Genomic DNA, 22,684 nt, shown 5'->3' on the forward strand with positions numbered 1-22,684 from the left:
GAATTGTCTAGAGGTTGCTCTGATAGGGAGTGAATGCAGTTACTGGAAGTTTTGCAAGGCTGTCCTGCTACCTATCACCATAGATCCCAGCTTTTGGAAGGGTGACTGAGCTAGGTGATTTCTGAGGTCCTGTAACTTGGTCATTTATTCACACATGCAATTAATACTTTTTTACCAGAAACTGTTCAAGGACCTGGGGATACAGCATAAACAAGCAAAAAAACCCAAAACAACATGCACACACACAGACAAAAATCTCTTCCTAGAAATATACAAATACAGAAAATATTTTGTACAGGATATACAATATAAAAAATAAAATATGAAAATACCGGTATATAGCTTGTCATTTTTTTCATATACCCTTCATCTAAGTACCCATTAATTCCCGCCCTCATTCCCAGCCCTCTCCCCAAGCTTAAAGTATCAGAAACTAGAAAATTCTATTTCAGTTTGTGTGCCATGCCCTCTCACCCGTCAAGGCTTATTCGAAGCTGGAAATCCAGAAAAGTGGGCGGGGCCTTGGAAGTTTCTGAAGGTGGAAGGAGATACGGCGGAACTTGTGTGCTGTAGCTGTGGTTCTCGGTGGGAAGCCAATTCTGAGGACCGGTAGTGGAGAGCTCTGGAGCTTGTTTCCGGCCACCTCAGCGGGAATCGGAGACGCGAGCAGCTGGGTCTTTGGGAACTGAGGTAGAGGTATAACTGTTGTCGCGGCGGAGCAAGTGAAGACGCACCTACGGCCGTCCGGGCCAGTGTTGAGTTTCCGTAGCCTGTGAAGATGGTGTTGCTCACGATGATCGCCCGAGTGGCGGACGGGCTCCCGTTGGCCGCCTCGATGCAGGAGGACGAACAGGTGAGCTGCTAGATCCCCGGGACCCCAAGTTCCTGTCAGAGCGCTGTGCTCTCAGCACGGGATTCCTCCTTAGGACGCGGGAGACCCTTATGGCCTCCCAGGCGTTTCTGACCCCTCTGAAGTGCTTTTCCTCTTTTGGCAGTGGAGAAAAATAAGTCTTGTTAGAATAAATCTCTGTTAGAATAAATCTTGCCTGAAGGCGGAGGTAGATTTTTGTGTTACCTGTTTCTTTTTAGAAAAACTCTCTGGAGAAGGGATAGGTTTGGCTGATTGTGATTATCCAGTGTTCTGTAATTCTTTAGGGACTTTGTTAAAATTCAAGATTTCTTTTTTTTTGCTGACTGACAGGTCCTGGGAAAAATCAGCTCCTAAGTCCTCTTTTCGTAGCACCTGATCCTTGACCTAGTTTACTGACATCTAGTGAAAGCAGATGAGGTATTATTGCCACATGTATGCACCTGTTTGAAGTTCAGTACTGTACCTTCTTTCAAAGTTATGCCTAATTCCCACCTCCAATAAGCCTTACTAAATTTCTGTTGTTGGAATTATAACCCTTGTGTTATATTCCTGTAATGCTTTGTACCTTTATTTTACAATTTTGCCTTTGTCTTTCAAAGTTTCCTAGCAGGCAAACGAGAACTCTTAGTCATCTATGTGTTTCCCATAGCTTTTACAATAGCAGCCTTGTGCTAGTAGGTGCTCAAAAATGTATTGCATTGATTAAAAAAACAAAACAAAACCTAGATAGCTTGAGAGGAAGAGGCTTTGTGCCTTAAAATCACAAGGCAAATTTCTGGTGTGAGACAAGCTCCTGGAGCAAGGTCAGGAAGTTCCTGAAGAAAGGAGGCTGAGAATGAAATTTATATAATTTATTTAAAGTGTTCAACTTTATCTTACTTTATCATACAACCCAAGTAATGTAATTTTAAAAAAAACAAAACCTCAAGGCCTAAAAAAAGATGAATATTTTGGACATTTTTTTGAACTTTTCATTCATATATTCATGAAAAAAAAAACCTCATTAAACACATCAGATGTGCCAAGCATGGTGTTAATGCAGGGGTTTGGGGAACATAGTCCCTACTTTCATGGAGCTTACAGTTTAGTGGAGAAACCAGATAACTAACAATTATAATGTAGTATAACTGCTATGGAATAGGAAGAAGTTTCTGTGGTTGAACATGGAAAAGGTATCTAAATTGATTTTTGGACCTCAGGAAAGTGTTCCCAGAAGAAATGACATCTAAGCCAACAGTAGTGTTTCCTAATTAGGAAAGCTTCTATTTGGTTATATGCCGTTTTAGGTTTGATTTGGAAATATGTTTACTTTCACTTCTAGGAGAGTAATGATACAGATTGTGAAGTTGCTAAGTTGCTTAGCAGGTCATGCTAAGTGAAATATTTTCTATTTATTCCACAAGACAAAGTCTAAGTTGAGATAAAATTTGAAAAATATAGCATACCCTGAATTTTCAATTGTGAAATATTTTTCTCTTGTCCAATGTTAACATTTTCCAGGACTGTGCGGAAGGAGTGAAATTGCTACAATGAATGCAGGAACATGATTTGAAAAAAGGGAGATGGTGTGGGGGAAATTTTCCGTGAAGGATATGTAGTTTGATTAAGAAGTAGTTTTCCCAAAGGGACAGAAATCTGGTCAGTTTTCCAGCTATTGCTTTGAATTCCAATGTGGGCAAAGAATATAAATTGGATTTGAAAGTCCATATATCAGTAGGCTCTTATTCTCTGCCTTCATACTTCATTGAAAAAATTAGTTGATTTATTACTGTGTGTTTCTTAATTCCAAATTAGGTATCAGTTTACCAAGATGGGTTGCTTTGTTTAATTGACAAGGAAAGATATTTTACACAGAAATATTTTTGTGATTGTAATTCCATAGTGATTTCCTTTAGGAATTTTGACTTTGAATGATAACGTCTTTCCAAAACTTTTAATATCTGCAAAAATATGAATCTTTGACTTATTTTTACTATTATAATAGTATACAGAACATTTATAGAGTGCCTACTACATACCACCCATTGTGTTAAGCCTGTTAAATGCATGATTTCATTCAATCTTCATACCAACTATTAGGATAGGTACTATTATTATCCCCATTTATAGATAAGGAATCTCTGAGGCTAAGAGAGCATAGGTCTCTTGCTTAAGGTCGCACAGCTAATAAGTAGCACAACAGAATTTTTCACCAGGGTTCCTCCCTGCCTCCTTTTTTTCCCTTCCTTCCTTCCCTGTTAACCTACAACCACTATGTTAGTTCCAGGTACATAACATAGTGATTTGATAGTTCTTTCATCAGGGTTTTTTAACTTCGGCACTGTTGACATTTTGGAATGGATAATTCTTTGTTGTGGGAAAACTGTCCTGTGCATTGTAGGATGTCTAGCAGCATCCTTGGCCTCTACATCTTATATGCCAGTAGCACTGCCACCACCCTCCGTCTCTTTGTGACAACCAAAAATATTTCCTGACATTGCTGCATGTCACCTGCGGGGAGGAGGGGCAAAATCACCCCTGGTTGAGAACCACTGTTTTGGTTTAAAAAAAATTTTTTTTAAATTAAGATACAGTTGATTCACAATATTATATAAGTTTGAGATGTACAACATAGTCATTCACAATTGTTAAAGGTTATACTTCTTTATAGTTATACACGTTTATAATTACTATAAAATATTGGCTATATTCCCTGTGCTGTACAGTATATCCTTGTAGCTTATTTATTTTATACATAGTAGTTTGTACCTCTTAATCCCCTACCCCTAGCATGCCCCTCTTCCCTTCCCTCTCCCCACTGGTAACCACTGGTTTGTTCTTTTTAATCAATATCTGTTTGATTCTACACTACAGGCTTAGTACCTAACTGCTTCACTTGTTCTAAGACATTTTAGTAATGTATGTACTTCTTAGGAGTCTGGAAATAAGTTTGTAAGAAATGGATATCTTGATCAAATAATTTTATAGTTAAGTACCCTAATTGTCCGGGCCAAATAATTCAATGTATTCTTTCAATTATTTACATTGATAACAGATACCATATCTTAGGTGGTTACTAGATGCTAGTCCTTGTACAAACTGTCTTCTCACTGGAGATGAACAATTATTCAAATAATACAATAGAGCGTTAAAAAAAAAAGATACAGAGTATCTTATGCACTGTTTCCTCTGTGCTATAACTAGAAATGTAGGCCTAAGACAGGTAGACAGATGAACTTTTCTTTTCCAACCTAGACTCTCCGATATTCTATCTATTTCTTCCTTTCTGATGTATTTCTCCTTTTTAGATGTTTGCAATTTCTTTATCTACCTTTCTGTTCTACCTCAAAATGAACCATATTCTCTTCAGGTGTTAGATATAACTGAGTACAGGGCAGGGAACTCCCAAGAAGCAGATAGTCTTTTGTACAGTTAAACTGGCGCACTCGCCCAATCATTGAGGGTTGATTAATCACCTTACTGTTATTGCTGTTAGAAGAATATGGTTGGTTCTTGGTGCCCCTGGCCTTTGATCAGTAGAGTTCAACAGGAATTTACAAATGATAAGAGCTTAGCTAAACATTCTTATAAAGGCAAAAGATGGCATTTGATATAACTACTTGTTCAGCAGTCATAGGTGACAGCAATAAAAAGGATTGTGGTTGTGTGGCAATTTACTACCCTGTACCTCCTGCATTTTGTATACAGAACCACATCCTAAATATACTGATGATCTCAAATTAGTTTCAGAATTTGTGTAGACATTCACATCTACTTCATTATTGGATTGCTAGCAGCTGTCTTCATTATACTGTATATAAGTTTCATCAAGTCTGTTCTAGATGAAGTAGAAAACAGAATTAGGACATCTAATCTAACTATTTTTAGATAGACTAGCTGACTGTGAGCCCTTTGTGACTGTAATCTTAAAAGTGAACCTAGGGTTTATCTGTAAAGCCATGATTATGTTGTTATGTGAAATCTAGATCAGAGCTGCCATATGGTTTCTTGAGCATTTCCTATGAATTAGATTTAATATTAAATAGTGAGATATCACCTAGAAGGTGGATCTACCATTACTGAAGCAATTTTAATTATACAGGTGATATAGCATGCTTAGGAGCGGGGGCTTCAGAGCTAGACTGCCTGGGTTCATATCCTAGCCCTTCCCCTTATTGGCCCCAAGTTCTAACATTGTTCAAATCCTAGCCCCTCCCCTTATTGGCCCCAAATCCTAATATTGTGGGTACAAATACGCAGTAAATAGGAATGGATGAATGAATAATTTTCCCATTATAAAATTAATTTCTGATTATTGTAGAAAATTCAGTAAATATGTACAAACAAAAGGACCAAAAAGTTAATGGTGATTTTTTTTTTTTACCATTAAAAGTAGTGGTAAAATTAAGTAATCCCTACTTAAGTTATATCCACTTGATGTCTAACCTTAATCTTTGTGTGTGTGTTTAAAATCAAATAATCGGTAATACTGTAATACTGTTCCACCTAATTTTTTTCACTTAGTGTATAATGAATATCTTCTCATATCATTAAATATTACACAGCATCATTTTAATGGCTCTGTAGTATTCCATTATATAAATATATACCATATGTTATTTTTTTTAACATCTTAATTGGAGTGTAATTGCTTTACAGTGTTGTGTTAGAAGATGTGGAATTGTTGGATAAAACATTATGCAAAATTTTTTAATTTCTAATACATATTGTCAAAATAACTACCAGGAAGACTGTGCCAGCATCGTGTTGCCAGGAATGGTAATGCCAACTGAACCAGCATTGTAAAATGTTGGTTGGCGTGCTGTAATTCCTATGTAGATATGTCCCCAGTGTTATACATTGGCAGTCACTGCTTTGTTCATTGTAAATTCCTGAAATTGTAGCATGCTTTTGGCCATAGTTTCTTGTAGTTCGTACAGTTGTTAGTCTCTTTCTCTCAGATTGCAGTAGTATTTACAGTGCCTCTTATAAAGTCAAAGGATTTGTGCTAATCTTCATTTCACTGACAGTTTTTTGCCATTTCTTTTTTTTTAATTGAAGTGTAGTTGGTTTACTATATTTTGTTAGTTTCACACTTAGAATATAGTGATTCAATATTTTTATAGATTATACTTCATTTTAAAGTTGTTATAAAATATTGGCTATATTCCCTGTGCCGCACAATATATCCATGTAGCTTTTTTATTTTATACATAGTAGTTTGTACCTCTTAATCCCCCCCTACTGCTGTCTTGCCCCTCTTCCCTCCCCTCTTCTTACTGGTAGCCACTATTTTGTTCTCTATATCTGCGAGTCTGTTTCTGATTTGTTATATTCATTTGTTTTATTTTTTAGATTCCACCTATAAGTGATAACATACAGTATTTGTCTTTTTCTGACTTATTTCACTAAGCATAATACCCTCTAGATTCATCCACGTTGTTGCAAATGGTAGAATTTCATTCTTTTTATTTGCCGTGTATTTATTTAACTAGTTCCTTTAAGGTGCTCACCTGCCTTTAGCTGTCAAAAAACTTATAATTAACATTTATGGTTGTGGTTATTTTATGAATACCTCTGAGACACTGATTTAATTGATTTGGGGGTGGAGACTGAGCAGGAGTAGTTATTTTAAGAATTCTAGGTGCGCTCCCCTGGTGGCGCAGTGATTGAGAGTCCGCCTGCCGATGCAGGGGACACGGGTTCGCACCCCGGTCCGGGAAGATCCCGCATGCCGCGGAGCGGCTGGGCCTGTGAGCCATGGCCGCTGAGCCTGCACGTCCGGAGCCTGTGCTCCGCAACCGGAGAGGCCACAACAGTGAGAGGCCCGCGTACCGCAAAAAAAAAAAAAAAAGAAGAATTCTAGGTGATTCTTGTGTGAAGCCAAGGTTGAAAATCATTGGTCTATGTTGGTATTATTTCTTGGCACTTTAGTAGCGTCTCCAACTTTGTTTGCATCCCTTTAATCTACTGTTGTGGGGTCAGATATCTTCGGAATGCCACATAACAACATTGGTGAAGCCAACAGATTGACAAGTACCACTCAAATTTAGGAACATAGGATATTGTGCACTAGTTCAAAGCATGTGATGGTATTCACTCGCCCCAACTGGCTGACCAGTCACGAGAAAAACAATATATAGATTAGTAATACTGTTTAATATGATAATGTTAATATACATTATAATGTTAATTATTACAAAGTATTGTTAATATATAACAATATACATATACATGTTAATGTAGGAGTATTTCTCAAGTGAACAGCCTTATAACAAATCGTTGCCATAAAAACAGTGTTAAACTACAAATCGATACTTCTAGTGGTCTCTGCCTAACTCCCCTGGTTCACCTCATGCTTATTTACTTCCTTATTTATATTGAAATTTCCAGTTCACCATTTAATTTTTTTTATTTTAATCTTATTTTGAGTTATAATTGACATATAACATTATATTAGTTTCAGATGTACAACATAGTGATTCAATATTTGTAGACACTGTGAAATGATCACCACAATAAGTCTAGTTACCCTCCATCATGAAAAAATAGTTATGAAAATTTTTATTCTTTTTTCTTCTTGTGATGAGGACATTTAAGTTTTACTGTCTTAACAACTTTCAAATAATGTAATACAGTATTATTAACTATAGTCACCATGCTGTACGTTATATCCTCATGACTTATTTTATAACTGGAAGTTTGTGCTTTTTGATTCCCTTCACCCATTTCACCCACTCCCCGACCCACCTCCCCTCTGGCAGTCACCAGTCCATTCTCTATCTATGAGCTTGTTTTTTGAGCAGGATTCCAGTCTTTTTTAATGGCTGAATAGTATTTCATTGTGTATATATACCACATCTTCTTTATCCATTTGTCTGTTGATGAACACTTAGGTTATTTCCATATCTTGGCTATTGTAAATAATGCTGCAGTGAGCATAGGATGCATATATCTTTTTAAATTAGTGTTTCGTTTTCTTCAGATAAATACCCAGAAGTGGAATTGCTGGATCATGTCATAGTTCTATTTTTAACTTTTTGAGGAACCTCCATACTGTTTTTCATTGTGGCTGCACCCATTTACATTCCCACCAACAGTTCACAAGGGTTCCCTTTTCTCCACATCCTCACCAACACTTGTTATTTCTTGTCTTTTTGATAATAGCCATTCTAACAGGAGTGAGGTGATATCTCATTGTGGTTTTGATTTGCACTTCCAGTTCACTATTTTAAATATAGCTTAGAATCCTATACTTGTACATTTGTTTATCTGCCAGTTACACGATTTTATCATTGCTTCCTTGACTGATTTTACTCTCAGCTCAGTGGTTCACCATCTGGAATTTTAAGTTTCACTTTGTACTTTCTCATAGTTATACCGTAGGTCCAATCCCTAGGAGAACCCTGTATAAACACTTTTCTATTTAAACATTTAGTTATTAAACATCTACCAAGGAAAGACAGTGTTAGATCTTTCAATTCAAATTAAATAATCCAAAATAAAATAATTCCTCCCCATCACATGGCAAAAGTTATTTGTTTGTTTCCCCCAGTATGTGGATGAATAAATAATGTATATTTGCTTCCCATTCTTCATGCACTTCTTTTCCATTTTGGATCTAGTAGGTTATTGAGGTATGATTTTCTCCTTTTGAAATGACATTGCTGTTTCCCCCAGTAGACTTCTTCCTCTCTTTAAAAAATATTGTAAAATCATTTAGAAATTGTTTAGGAAAATATTGCCTGTAACTCTATCATCCAAATGTTATTATTTTCATTTTTGTATGAACATACCCCTTGCTACCCAGACTTTTGCTATCCAAACTCAGGAACCAAATAGATTTATTCAGTAAAGGATATTGGACTTTCCAATCTTTGTCCTTGCTCTTATTCATTTTTACCTAATTGCAGTTATAGTGTTCATAATAATTTGCAGTCATGGGTGCACACAGTTTTGCTTAAATGCTCAATACTGTAACACTTTCTGGAAGATTTTGCTTGATATTTCAGCACAAAAATGAGATGATTCATTCAGTCTGTTGTTCCCAGGACTTTCCCCTGAGTATGGAACATGTTGTACAGTTCTCTGCCAGTAACTGTGCAAGTGAAATGGGTTAGGAGGAGGGCGCTGACCTAATAGTGGAAAGAACACTGGATTGAAAGAGTGTCTTAAGGAGTACACTTTTGCTTTTTAGCAAATAACTATTGTGACTTTGTTGAAAAACTCGGGATTTGGTCCTCCTTTTTTCTCTAAAATAGGCCACTTTTATTTTGTTAAAATAAATCTTACTAACCTGTAAATGAAGGACCGTATTCACATAGTGTCCTCAAAATATGATGCTTCTCACAAATTGGTACTGCTTTTTTGGTGGAAAATTCTTAAATGAAGGTGTCTTCTTTCAGTCTGGCCGGGACCTTCAACAGTACCAGAGTCAGGCTAAGCAACTCTTTCGAAAGTTGAATGAACAGTCCCCTACCAGATGCACCTTGGAAGCTGGTGCCATGACTTTTCAGTGAGTATAGTCCTGATTTCTTTGTGATTATTTAAATATGAAATACAGTAAATACAAGTAACACCTGATAAGAATGGGAACTTTTTTAAAAGTAAAGGTAACTTTAAAACTATAGTCGCTCCATGGAAGCAACTTTCCTGGCTCTAATTCTGCAAAACTGATATCTTGGTTTCTTTATTCAATTTCCATACAAGAATTCAACCTGTTATCCTGTGTCTAGTAAATGCTATACATATCATACAGTAATAGGTAACTTTTGCTTTGGGAGCTTCTTGGAGCCAGACACATGTAGGTTAGTACCCTTGCTAAAACATTTACTGACAATGTAACCTTGAGCAACTCACATGTACTTCTCTGGGCCTCAGTTTCCTCTATAAAATAGGGAATCATAGTTTTGTGAGGATTATGAGAGAATCCATGTATATCACTTAACATCTTGTCTGGCACATAGAGAATAGTCAATAAGTGTTAGTTTTTATTTAGAAAAAAGAAAATTATAAAAGATAATTTAAGGGCATCTAATCAGTGGTTATAGACAATGCATACAGCTGAGAGAGGGATCAAAGCAACTTTATTGGATTTCAGATTATCTACAAATAATTGGTATTAAATGTTTAATACATGTCAAGTTGGAAGTTGATAAAACAGGAAGGATTAAACAAGAAAAGAGAGGGCAGGAAGATCAGGTGAAAATAAAAAGGAATAAGCTAAATAATCCTTACTATGTTAGGAACGCAGATACCAAGATAATATAGACCTGGGAAGAACCTGCTCTGTTTAACTCAAACAAACAAACCCTTTACTCATCAAGAACAAGCAAACAAGTATACAGAATCAAAACCAAAACAAAACCCTGGCCTATTGGTTAATAAAGTAGTGAATATTAAGTTTTGTAAGGTATTTCAATATCAAAAAATATTAGAGGCACTTCATTATATAGTATTTTTATCTCTACCATGGGTTAGGAACAAAAAAGATGTAGGAAAGATCTCATGGAATTGAAGAGAGATTTTCTTCTGCTTGGTTCTTTATAATCTCATCTCTTCCTTTATTTCCATCCAAGAACTGTTTATTAAAGATTTATTCTTTGTCAGACAGTGTATTAAGTCTTGCCTGTAATGTTTTACCTTATCCTCTTATTAGCAGAGAGAGACATATACACAAACAACTATACTGTAATACCTTAGGACAAGAAGTGCTGTAGAGCAGAGAGAGGGAAGCAATAAATTCCCATTTATAGAGAGTAAGTTTCAGGAAAGGGGAAAGAGGGAGGGAGAATAGAGAGAAATTTCACAGAAAAAATTATAGTAGAATTGAGCATATGAAAATGAACAAGGTTTCTCCAGGTACATAAAAGAATACTATAGTTAGAAAAAAACAATATAAGCAGAAGTCCACGAGCATGTGAAAGAACCTAGCTTATTGGAGAACAACATGTTGTTCGGTGTGTTAGGATATATGATGGAAAGCAGGATATATGAAGGAAAGCAGCCTACACTTGTTTTGGAGGGCTCCGAATACTATACCACAGTGTATGATTTTATTTTATAGGTAGTAGGGAACCTCTAGAGTTTTTAAGCAATATCATATTTACTTTTTAGGAATAAAGCTAGTGGTTTAGAAGATGGTCTAGACTGAAGGCAAGGAGACTGGTTAATTTAGGTGCCCAAGCAAGAAATAGGACAGCAGTATTATTATTATTGTTGTTGTTATTATTATTATTTTAAAGGGCATGAGAGATCATATAATATAATAGACTATAAACTATGCTCTGTGGAGTCATAGGATGCCTTAGGAAAGACATAGAAAGGACAGGGGTGGGGGTATGTGTAATGCTTTGGGCCCTTAAACTCCTACTTAAGCTAAAGAACTTCTCATTTTATTTGCTGTACATATTAGTCTTCTGGATATAATTTTTGCTGAAATAAAGAGTACTATGGCTAAAAAGTTTGAATACCACTGAGTAACCTAACCTCTTTCCAAAACTATCTCAGACATGTAGTCATATAGCCTCTTCCAGACTGCCAGGGAGCTCACTCTCACAAGAGGAGTCAGTTCTGTTATTGAACAATATGCAGTCAATACAGAGTTCTCCTATCCTGGAAATTCGGGAATATTATTAGTCCTGATATTATTTTCTGTACCCAGTAAATATTGTGGCATTAACTTCCAACTTTTAAGTATCTACAAAAATTTCCAATTCCACTATTTTTCTTACAGCTGGAAGAAATTTAAATGTGTATATACTTGTTTACCACACATAATCAAAGGGTAGATGGAGTCACAACTCCAAGTTTTCAAGAAAAAGTCTTATGTATTAAGATATTTTAGTTGAAGAATTATGTAATGAATAAATATGTCTAAATACTCCTTTTGGAATATACTTCTAATAATGGGAAGATGTTTGCTTTCTGATTCCAGTGATTTTTGGTTTGAAATTGACTTTCTGATTTAGTTAGCCTCAAAGGGCTTGGGCTAGAATATTTTCAAAAGTTTGTATAGGGAATTCCCTGGTGGTCCAGTGGTTAAGACTCCACACTTTCACTGCCAAGGGCCCAGGTTCAATCCCTGGATGGGGAACTAACATCCCACAAGCTGTGTGGCATGGCCAAAAAAAAAACAAAACAAAGATTTGTATGGCACTGAGAGTCTATTTCAGATTGTTGGAGGTGTTGTTAATCTACAAACAACTTTTTCTTGCTTTTCTTTTGTCTCTGCAGCTACATTATTGAACAGGGGGTGTGTTATTTGGTTCTGTGTGAAGCTGCCTTCCCTAAAAAGTTGGCTTTTGCCTACCTAGAAGATTTACATTCAGAGTTTGATGAACAGCATGGGAAGAAGGTGCCAACTGTGTCTAGACCCTATTCCTTTATTGAGTTCGGTATGTTTTTGCGCATCACCTTTCTATCAAGGGAGTAGTCGATATGCAGAAGCTATTGATATAATTTTGACACATTTTTTTTTTCTTTATGCTTACCTACTGAAGTTTTGGATTCTCCCTCCTAGTCCATGTCTTTTGTCCTTTTGAATGAATGAGGCTTCCTTCTCATAAGTAATTTTCTCTGGTCTTTTGATTTTTTCCTCATAGAACTTGTTGCCCTTTGCTCTTTTTTGTTATTTAGTTTGATTCTTCATTTGGGTAAAAAACTGTGTCTAAAGATCTAGATTGACATGTAATAACAGTTCTTTTCCCCCCCAACCCAACCTCCTCACCTCCCCCACCACACACACACTCACATACTCACAGTGAGACTCATTTTATGGAAATCAGAAGGAATGGTGAACGAGATCCTCTAATTTAAGTACTAGAGGATATATGGTATTGGGGCATAACATTTACTACATGCAGAAGTAGTGAGCATGGGTGTCCATATTTGTATAAGAATTATAGAAAGACTCATTACTGGTCAGATCTGGTAAAGTATCTGATGGCAATAGATCAAAGGAAATGGCCTTTAAGTAGAGGAAGTGAGAACAAGTATGATTAGACTACATCACTGACATTTTTAGTTAAAAAAAATTGGTTTTACTATCTCTGAATTTCTGAAGTGTTTTGAGTTTGCTAGATAAATGGGTCCTCTTGCTTTTTAGAAATAAAGAAATCTAGCAAAGCATTCCAGTGTTTCAAAACTATAAACTCTCCAAGTGCTAATTTATAATGTCTGGTTTTGCAAATTTTATTTTTTTAGACAATAGCGGTTCAGTAAACCCAATAAAAAAATAAGACTGCTGTATCAAGGTCACACAGGAAATAGTTGGTATACTCAAATTAGCTTAAAGAATTTATATACAGAGATATGAATGGGTTATAGATGAACTGTAAGGTACAGTAACCTGAGACCAGTAGCATGGTAATTGTTATCAACCCTAAGCCTGAATGGATAAGAGAAAGCAGTTTCTGGAACTAGGAAGGAGAAAATTTATGGAAAAGGCCCATTTGAGAGGAGCAGTAACTTTTGGTAGAGGTATACTGCCAGCCCAAGATGACTTCTCAGGGAGGAGCTAGGGGAATAAATACTTTGATATCACTATCCACTCCCCTTCTTCCGTACTCTTGGGGCTCCCCCATTGGCTGAACCTAACTGGAAGCTAGAGGGCAAAGAACCCATTGATGTAATCCATGCAGGTCAGCTTCCTGCAGGCAGAAAGCAGGCCCAGAAGGGTGGAGAGGAGATCTAGAGGCAAATGAAGGGTATCAAGCACACACATCTTAACAGTTTTTCTAAGAGTTGAAAATATAATCTTTAATAATCATTCTTTTCATAGTTTTGCATTATATAGACATTGGCAAAAACGAATGAGCCTGCAGTTTTGTAGTAGTATTTTGGGAAACGCCTGTCCCATTGATACTCATTCAAAAGCTTGGTTAATCACGAACAGTTGCAGATCCAGGACTAAACTCAGAATTTACTCTTTCCTACTTCTTTGATGGACGCGAAAGAAGTTGTTAACAGTCACTTTTCTTCATCATTCTAGATACCTACATTCAGAAAACCAAGAAGCTTTACATTGACAGTCGTGCTCGGAGAAACCTAGGCTCCATCAACACTGAATTGCAAGATGTGCAGAGGATCATGGTGGCCAATATTGAAGAAGTGCTACAACGGGGAGAAGCTCTCTCAGGTCTCTAAAAGCAGTATGAGTCTTATGAATAAGTGGCTCTTATTCCATAGGCAAGGATAGCTTATTTCGGAGTACATTTTATGCTGTCAGATTCTATCTAGTACTGTTAAGAATTCATCTTTCAAAAATGGATTACATTGCAAGCTTCCAATATATATGTTTCTTCCTAGTGTGGTTAGTTTCTATTGAGTTGGAACAATGTAGTCTCATTCCATATCAGAAGCAATTACTGTTTCCAAGATATTTACAAAATTAAATCAATATTTACAGAAACACTTAAGGGAAATGAAAAGAAGAATGAGAGGAAATTGTCAAAGATTTATTGCAATAGTTTGCTGAGTAGCCACTTTGGGAGACTTTACTGCTGTCAGATCAAATGTTATAAAATGCCATTTTCACCAAGGCATTCCTCTGCTGAAAAACTTTTAAAACCTGTGACTACAAGATAAGGTCTAGTCTCATCTCAACTTAATTTTCATTCATTCAGTCATTATTAACTGAGTACTTGTAATGTGCAAGGCACTGTGTTCTCTATAATGGAAGATAAGGAGATTGCAAACGTCTCTCATCCTCTCTAGTTCACAAACATTCTGCCTCAGCCAGGTCAGTGTCCTCATCATCCTGGACCTTCTTTAGGATCTAGATAAGAACTGCCTCTTCAAAAAAGCCTTACCTGATCCTTATATCCCACAATGCATTAATCTCTTTTGTCCTTCCAATTCTTAAAGCACTTACATATGTAATGTTTTTTAGCACATAATGTGTTATATGTATGTGTGTGTACTAATTTACCTAAAAATATGTATGTTTACTTAATGCTTAACTGTTACCTAAATGTTTAATGTGAGCATATACTTTTTTTTTACATCTTTATTGGAGTATAATTGCTTTACAGTGGTGTGTTAGTTTCTGCTTTATAACAAAGTGAATCAGTTATACATATACATATGTTCCCATATCTCTTCCCTCTTGTGTCTCCCACCCTCCCACCCTCCCTATCCCACTCCTCTAGGTGGTCACAAAGCACCAAGCTGATCTCCCTGTGTTATGAGGCTGCTTCCCACTAGCTATCTACCTTACGTTTGGTAGTGTATATATGTCCATGCCACTCTCTCACTTTGTCACAGCTTACCCTTCCCCCTCCCCATATCCTCAGGTCTGTTCTCTAGTAAGTCTGTGTCTTTATTCCCATCTTACCCCTAGGTTCTTCATGACATTTTTTTTTCTTAGATTCCATATATATGTGTTAGCATACGGTATTTGTCTTTCTCTTTCTGACTTACTTCACTCTGTATAAGAGACTCTAGGTCCATCCACCTCGCTACAAATAACTCAATTTCGTTTCTTTTTATGGCTGAGTAATATTCCATTATATATATGTGCCACATCTTCTTTATCCATTCATCCGATGATGGACACTTAGGTTTTTTCCTTCTCCTGGCTATTGTAAATAGAACTGCAATGAACATTTTGGTACATGACTCTTTTGGAATTATGGTTTTCTCAGGGTATATGCCCAGTAATGGGATTGCTGGGTCATATGGCAGTTCTATTTGTAGTTTTTAAGGAACCTCCACACTGTTCTCCATAGCGGCTGTACCAATTCACATTCCCACCAGCAGTGCAAGAGTGTTCCCTTTTCTCCACACCCGCTCCAGCATTTATTGTTTCTAGATTTTTTGATGATGGCCATTCTGACTGGTGTAAGATGATATCTCATTGTAGTTTTGATTTGCATTTCTCTAACGATTAATGATGTTGAGCATTCTCTCTAATGATTAGTGATGTTGATCATTCTCTCATGTGCTTGTTGGCAGTCTGTATATCTTCTTTGGAGAAATGTCTATTTAGGTCTTCTGCCCATTTTTGGATTGGATTGTTTGTTTTTTTGTTATTGAGCTGCATGAGCTGGTTGTAAATTTTGGAGATTAATCCTTTGTCAGTTGCTTCATTTGCAAATATTTTCTCCCATTCTGAGGGTTGTCTTTTGGTCTTGTTTATGGTTTCCTTTGCTGTGCAAAAGCTTTGCAGTTTCATTAGGTCCCATTTGTTTATTTTTGTTTTTATTTCCATGTCTCTAGGAGGTGGGTCAAAAAGGATCTTGCTGTGATTTATGTCATAGAGTGTTCTGCCTAGGTTTTCCTCTAAGAGTTTGATAGTTCCTGGCCTTACATCTAGGTCTTTAATCCATTTTGAGCTTATTTTTGTGTATGGTGTTAGGGAGTGTTCTAATCTCACACTTTTGCGTGTACCTGTCCAGTTTTCCCAGCACCACTTATTGAAGAGGCTGTTCTTTCTCCACTGTACATTCTTGCCTCCTTTATCAAAGATAAGGTGACTATATGTGCATGGGTTTATCTCTGGGCTTTCTACCCTGTTGCATTGATCTATCTTTCTGTTTTTGTGCCAGTACCATACTGTCTTGATTACTGTAGCTTTGTAATATAGTCTGAGGTCAGGGAGCCTGATTCCTCCAGCTCTGTTTTTCATCCTCAAGATTGCTTTGGCTATTCGGGGTCTTTTGTGTTTCTATACAAATTGTGAAATTTTTTGTTCTAGTTCTGTGAAAAATGCCAGTGGTAGTTTGATAGGGATTGCATTGAATCTGTAGATTGCTTTGGGTAGTAGAGTCATTTTCACAATGTTGATTCTTCCAATCCAAGAACATGGTATATCTCTCCGTCTATTTGTATCATCTTTAATTTCTTTCATCAGTGTCTTATAATTTTCTGCATACAGGTCTTTTGTCTCCTTAGGTAGGTTTATTCCTAGATATTTAATTCTTTTTGTTGCAATGGTAAATGGGAGTGTGTTCTTGATTTCACTTTCAGATTTTTCATCATTAGTGTATAGGAATGCCAGAGATTTCTGTGCATTAATTTTGTATCCTGCTACTTTACCAAATTCATTGATTAGCTCTAGTAGTTTTCTGGTAGCATCTTTATGATTCTCTATGTATAGTATCATGTCATCTGCAAACAGTGACAGCTTTACTTCTTCTTTTCCGATTTGGATGCCTTTTATTTTCTTTTCTTCTCTGATTGCTGTGGCTAAAACTTCCAAAACTATGTGGAATAAGAGTGGTGAGAGTGGGCAACCTTGTCTTTTTCCTGATCTTAGTGGAAATGCTTTCAGTTTTTCACCATTGAGGACGATGTTGGCTGTGGGTTTGTCATATAGAGCATATACTTTTTAAAAGTAGTATTTATGTGTTTCATATCTATTTCATATACTTCTTTTATTTCTTTCACAGTAATTATCACAAGTAGTTTCCTTAATGTGTATTTTTTGAATTCAACCTTGTTACATATTCATGAATAATGGGTTTTCCTTTATTATGAATTGCAGATTTTAACTTTTATGTCTGTAGTCAGCAGTTGTCCCAGCATATAGCTTCAAACTCTTTAAACATCAGATTTTGGATTTGTGAGTCTGTGTAAATTTTCATCATTACAGACTCACAGGTTCTACTTGGGATAAAGTAAACCAGCACAGGAATTTTTCTTAAATCCAAATTTTATATACTGGTCAATTTATCAAAAGTGTAACGGATTTTCTTCTAGTGCTTTGCTGATTGCTACAAAGCTGATATGCTGATTAAAAAAGAAGTACAATTCTACCCTTAAATAACTTCATGTGATTGGGAAGATAAGAAAGATTGTCACAGAGTAATTTATAGATAGTATAAGGGAACAAACATCAGTTGAACACTTACATTGTGCTAGGCAATATGGTAGGGGGACTTTACATATATCTTAGTTATTCTTTAGAGTAATCCCATGTGAAGTGGGTGATATCAAACTGGTTTCACAGATAAAGAAGCAAAGACTCAGAAAAGTAGCTTACTATAAAAGTTACACTGCTAGTACCTGGCAGAATTTGTTGGCTTTTGGAGTCCTTGTCCATCTTCAGTGAATGACAGTTTTAAATCATTATATATAGATCTGTAGACAATAAGAGCTATAAAAATGTAGAAGGAAGTAGATAAATGAACAGGAAAGATTTCTTGAGTTTTGATAGATCAGGAAGGAGTGAAGAGTGGTATTTTAAGAGGAAGAAAAAGCATATGCTGAACAGAGCATATATGAAGACAGTGGAAAGATTAGGCCACCTCAAAAAATGTTCTCTTCCTCTTTAAGCTTCTGTATAATAAGAGTCCATCTTTTACACCTTTTTCTCCTTCTAAGTTTTAAAGTTTTAGAGCTAATCAACTTTGCATTTATGACCCAAGAATAGTTCCTGTGGGTTCTTTTAACAAGATCAAATTATGCCTTTTTTACTGCCTAAATATACCTGTTTCTTTTAAGCCATAGGTTTTATTTTTTATCCAAAGATGTCACCCTATTAGACTGTAAATTCCACAAATATAGAGATCATGTATGTTTTGATCATAATTGTATCCTCTAGCACTTCTCATGGTGCCCATAACATGAATATTTGCTAAATGACTTCTCCAAGCAATAACTTTGTCTTTATGATACTATGTGTTTCCAAATGTTCCAGTGTAAAGGAATTCTCTTAACTATTAATTATTTCATATGACCTAATATTTATTTCCTTGCCCAGTTATTCTCAGCAGATTTAGATTCATGTAGCAAATATTTATTTATTGATTTTTCACTGTATTTTTCACTGACTATGCCAGATCACATTCTAGGCACTGGGAATATAGTAATAAACACAGTAGTAGTTAAAAACCTCTGTCCAATGGATTGTACATTCTAGTAGACAGGCTGGAAAGATTCCTTGCAGCATTGTCATGGCTATTTCTCATCCCTTAACTGCTTTTTGCACTAGGTGCTTTTCTTACAGGACAAGTTCTAATTTGGAAATGGCTGGCATGCCTGTGTTATTAAGTAATGCCACATTTCTCAATCAAAACCAGTCTCTATTAAGCAACTCCAAATATTCCAAAAGCATTCTCCAAGGAAGAACAAATAAATTCAGATTGCAATATAGTTTTTCAGAATTTTAAAGAAGTAAAAAGTTTTATTACAATTTATTTATGCCAAACTGAGAGTTTGTTTTTATTTTTAAAAACATGCCATATATTTTAAGCCCAGTCTAGCTTGTGTATATCTGACTATTTCTCTAAGTGCTCAGTTAACAATTAAAAGAAGAGACTGACATTACAAATGTCCTTATAGGAGAAAAGAAAAACTTTGCCTAAGATTCTAAAAAGCTTAATTTAGTAGATATTGGTGGTTTTCTAGCACCTGTGATTGTATTTTCATTATAATACAGCTTTCCTGTATCTGTTAAAATATAATTTCTGATAGCTTTATCTTCATAATAATAGTCTTTACTATGTGGAAAGTCTTAGAAATTTGGTAGCAGTCACCACTGAGATATAGCTTAATACTCAGTGTCTGGTTCTTTGAATTTTCTGGTTACCTGCATCTTTTATCTTACCTGGATTATCATTTGTCAAAATATGAGCAAATATGATTTAGACCATTAAGAGATTATGAAGATAGTTATGGTCAGCTAACATTTGTCAAGTGTTTACTGTATGTAGGCATTGTGCCCACTTTACAGGCATCCTATGATATGTTTATTGTTACTATATAATCCCTATTTTTATAGACAAAAGAAGCTGGGTCTTAGAGAGGCTGAGTTGACCAATACCACGTGACTGGTACAGCTGAGATTTGAACCAGGGTCTGAGGCCAGAGCCTGCATACAGCCTCAAGAATTTGAACATAAATTGATCTGATAATTTTAAAATGCATTGTAGATTTTACAGTGCTTCAGGATCACGAGTTAATCAGTATATGCAACCGTACCCTTAAAATAAAAATGATAATTTAAGCTTCATGGTTTGAAATAGTGCCACTCATTTTGGTTATTTTTATGTCTTAATACATTTGATAAAATACTTTAAGGGACTAATTGATGTTATCCTTTTTTCCTTTTTTGACAGCATTGGATTCGAAGGCTAACAATTTGTCCAGTCTGTCCAAGAAATACCGCCAGGATGCGAAGTACTTGAACATGCGTTCCACTTACGCCAAACTTGCAGCAGTAGCTGTATTTTTCATCATGTTAATAGTGTATGTGAGATTCTGGTGGCTGTGAAGTAGTGAATCCAGTCACTGGCAAGGAAGAACCTAGAACCCAGCAGGTGTATGTTTTCAGGAAGCTGAGCTCACAGAGATGCGTATTAGAATCCAAGTGGAACTTCTGCCTCTAAAGACCTTGCAAGGAAAGACATGTCCTGAAAATGAAAGATTACGCCTCATTTAATGAAGCTTAGCCCTATGTAGAAAGTGTCTTTTGGGGGCAGAGGCTTTCTCTGGGTGCTAAGCCATATATGTTAGGGAACAGTAGATTGTTTTATTTGTTTTTTTCCCTCCCAGTGTTTTACATTTTTAAAACAGCACTGACTGGGCATTCTCATCTCTAATGGAGCCGTCAGTGAGGTTTGGCTTAACCAACCTGTGCTAGCAACAGTCTGAAATCCCTTCAGAGAAGGCAGCCCTTTGGAAAGTTTTTGGACTCTGTTTAATCAACATTCCGTTTGTTGGTGACACTTGTGATTTTTCAGGAATCTGAGTTGTTGATGGCCTTTTAAACAAGACTCCAGTATGTGAAGGTTAATTGCTGTGCTGCAAGAGATCCTGTCTATTGGCCCCTGTAGGAAGTTAACCTTTGTTGTTTTCCATTTATGATGTTTTGCTTATTGCACAATTGCTTTAGGGTTAAATGAATTATATTGATGCCTTGAAATTATAGCACTCCGTGATTAAGAAGCTAAAATGTTTTCTGTCATTTACTCCTTAAAAGACTTAAATGTTTTGTTTGGGACATTCTGAATTTTATTTTTCCGCATCTGGTTTATATTAATCTAAGAGTGAATGTAGCATACTGATAGCCAGAGGCCCCTGACTTAGTGACAAAGAGAGGCCGGCTCATGACTACAGCTTTGTCCTGCCCTTTTCTCACTTTTTCTCCACTACGATTTTCCCCACTCTTCCTCCTGCCACAATTTGCTAACATTTTTTAAATTCCTCTATGTCCAATAGTTTCATGTCCCTCTCAGGATATCCTCAAATTTCAAAATGGAAAATATTCAGTTGCGTAGTTAATTAAATTGAAATTTTTCAGAGCAACTACTCAAACTACTAAACACATTTATCTGAGAAAATCTGAGAGCACCTTGTATCTGCTTCAGTTATGTAATTCTCTGAGAATGTTCCAGAAATAGGTAACTCATTTACAGTAGCTTCTATTAACAAATAAAAGTACCTATGATTTTTCCCTTTTTTGCTCAGGGATAATGGGAATTTCCTTTTACCTTCTGAGGTAGAATTTTTTTAAATGGGGAGAATAGGCCTTTTAAATATTGTCACAAGGGTCTACAATATAACCTATAATTACTACACATACTGCAAACATTTCTTTAAATTGTACAGGAAAATGAGCCTACTTCTTAAAATCTTTGGAAAGAACTTTAACCAGTAAGCAATTTTATAACTCAGGATCATCAAACCTACTGTTCTGATTCCTGATAGAGAAAAAAAATTCTGTTTCTTTAAAACAAGGCAAGGAGAAATGCTTATTTTATTCCTGATAATTTACAGAACTAGAATAAAACTTTTTTCTTTCCATTTTGGACCTATGTCTGCCAATTGGAGTTTTGTGCATGAAATAAGAAGTTACTTTTTATAGCGAATAAGTGCTTTGAAGTCCCTAAAAGGCTTATCCTAAGTAATGATATTGGTAATAAAAGCCTTTGAAAGGCTGAAAACCTAAGTATTGGTACCATAGCATTTGGTACTTTTGTAGGAGTGGAGAGTGGCAGCTCGTTGAGAGTTGCCTGCTGCAACCAAGTAGTCAGCAATGAAATAAATACTTCTAGAATGTTCCCTGTAGTGTGAAGTTTTGTTATTTAGTTAATTTACATGCACATCTTCTTCTATAGATACACTTCTACCTAAACTCAGTGAGTTAATTAAAAAATGAGTTGGGGTGGGGGATGATAAACAAAGGGATAAGAAAGTAGTTTAAGATTATGATGGTAGAAAATGAAAGAACAGGACTGTCATAATATGACTCCTGCTTCTGTTCCTTATTGGAGGAAGTGGGAAGATCTGACTAGATGAAATGAACCAGCAATCAAACAGGTATCTAAAATAGAATGTGATAAATACTGTTCAGGGTTATCGGGGGCACATTAAAAAAGGACACCTAATTTACTGTGGGGAGGGGTGTGGTAAGAGAAGGAGAGTGGGATTTCCCAGACGGAGTCAACGGCTTGTGAAGAGTCATGAGTTAAAAGAGTGAGGCCCATTTGGGGGATCATATAGCTTGGTTCAACTTAACTCATAGGTTAAGTGTAGGCAACTGAGACTTGAGGAAGAAGAAGTAGAAGGTACACTGTCATGCAAGTCATTCAGACTATACTAACATCAGTGGCAAGAGATGGCATCAGATTTATAACTTCAAATGATCATTCTGGCCATGCTATAAAAGATATATTAGAGAGGAATAAGCCTGAAAGTAGGGAGATGAAACTAAGGAGCCATCAGAGTAGAATGAGACATAGACAGGTTTCAAGTTATTTTCAAGAAAGGAATAATCCCACATACTGAAATATTTACACAATGCTTTCTTTGTTAGGAGCTTATTTTAATTCTCATGTTGACATTTTGAAGTAAATACTGTTCACACCATGTGAATGAAGAAACTTTACT

General features: G+C 36.1%; 1 protein-coding gene across 1 annotated transcript; it reads left to right on the plus strand.

The window, feature by feature from the left end:
- Positions 1 to 623: 623 nt before the first annotated feature.
- SEC22B (SEC22 homolog B, vesicle trafficking protein) lies at positions 624 to 21,855 on the plus strand. Its single transcript, XM_004263259.3, has 5 exons — positions 624 to 853; positions 9,256 to 9,365; positions 12,086 to 12,246; positions 13,842 to 13,988; positions 19,912 to 21,855. Exons 1-5 carry the CDS (start codon positions 779 to 781, stop codon positions 20,064 to 20,066), a joined length of 648 nt encoding a protein of 215 aa, XP_004263307.1. The 5' UTR covers positions 624 to 778; the 3' UTR covers positions 20,067 to 21,855.
- Positions 21,856 to 22,684: the final 829 nt, after the last annotated feature.

The sequence above is a fragment of the Orcinus orca genome, chromosome 1 (genome assembly GCF_937001465.1).
Source record: "Orcinus orca chromosome 1, mOrcOrc1.1, whole genome shotgun sequence".
NCBI classification, from domain to species: domain Eukaryota; kingdom Metazoa; phylum Chordata; class Mammalia; order Artiodactyla; family Delphinidae; genus Orcinus; species Orcinus orca.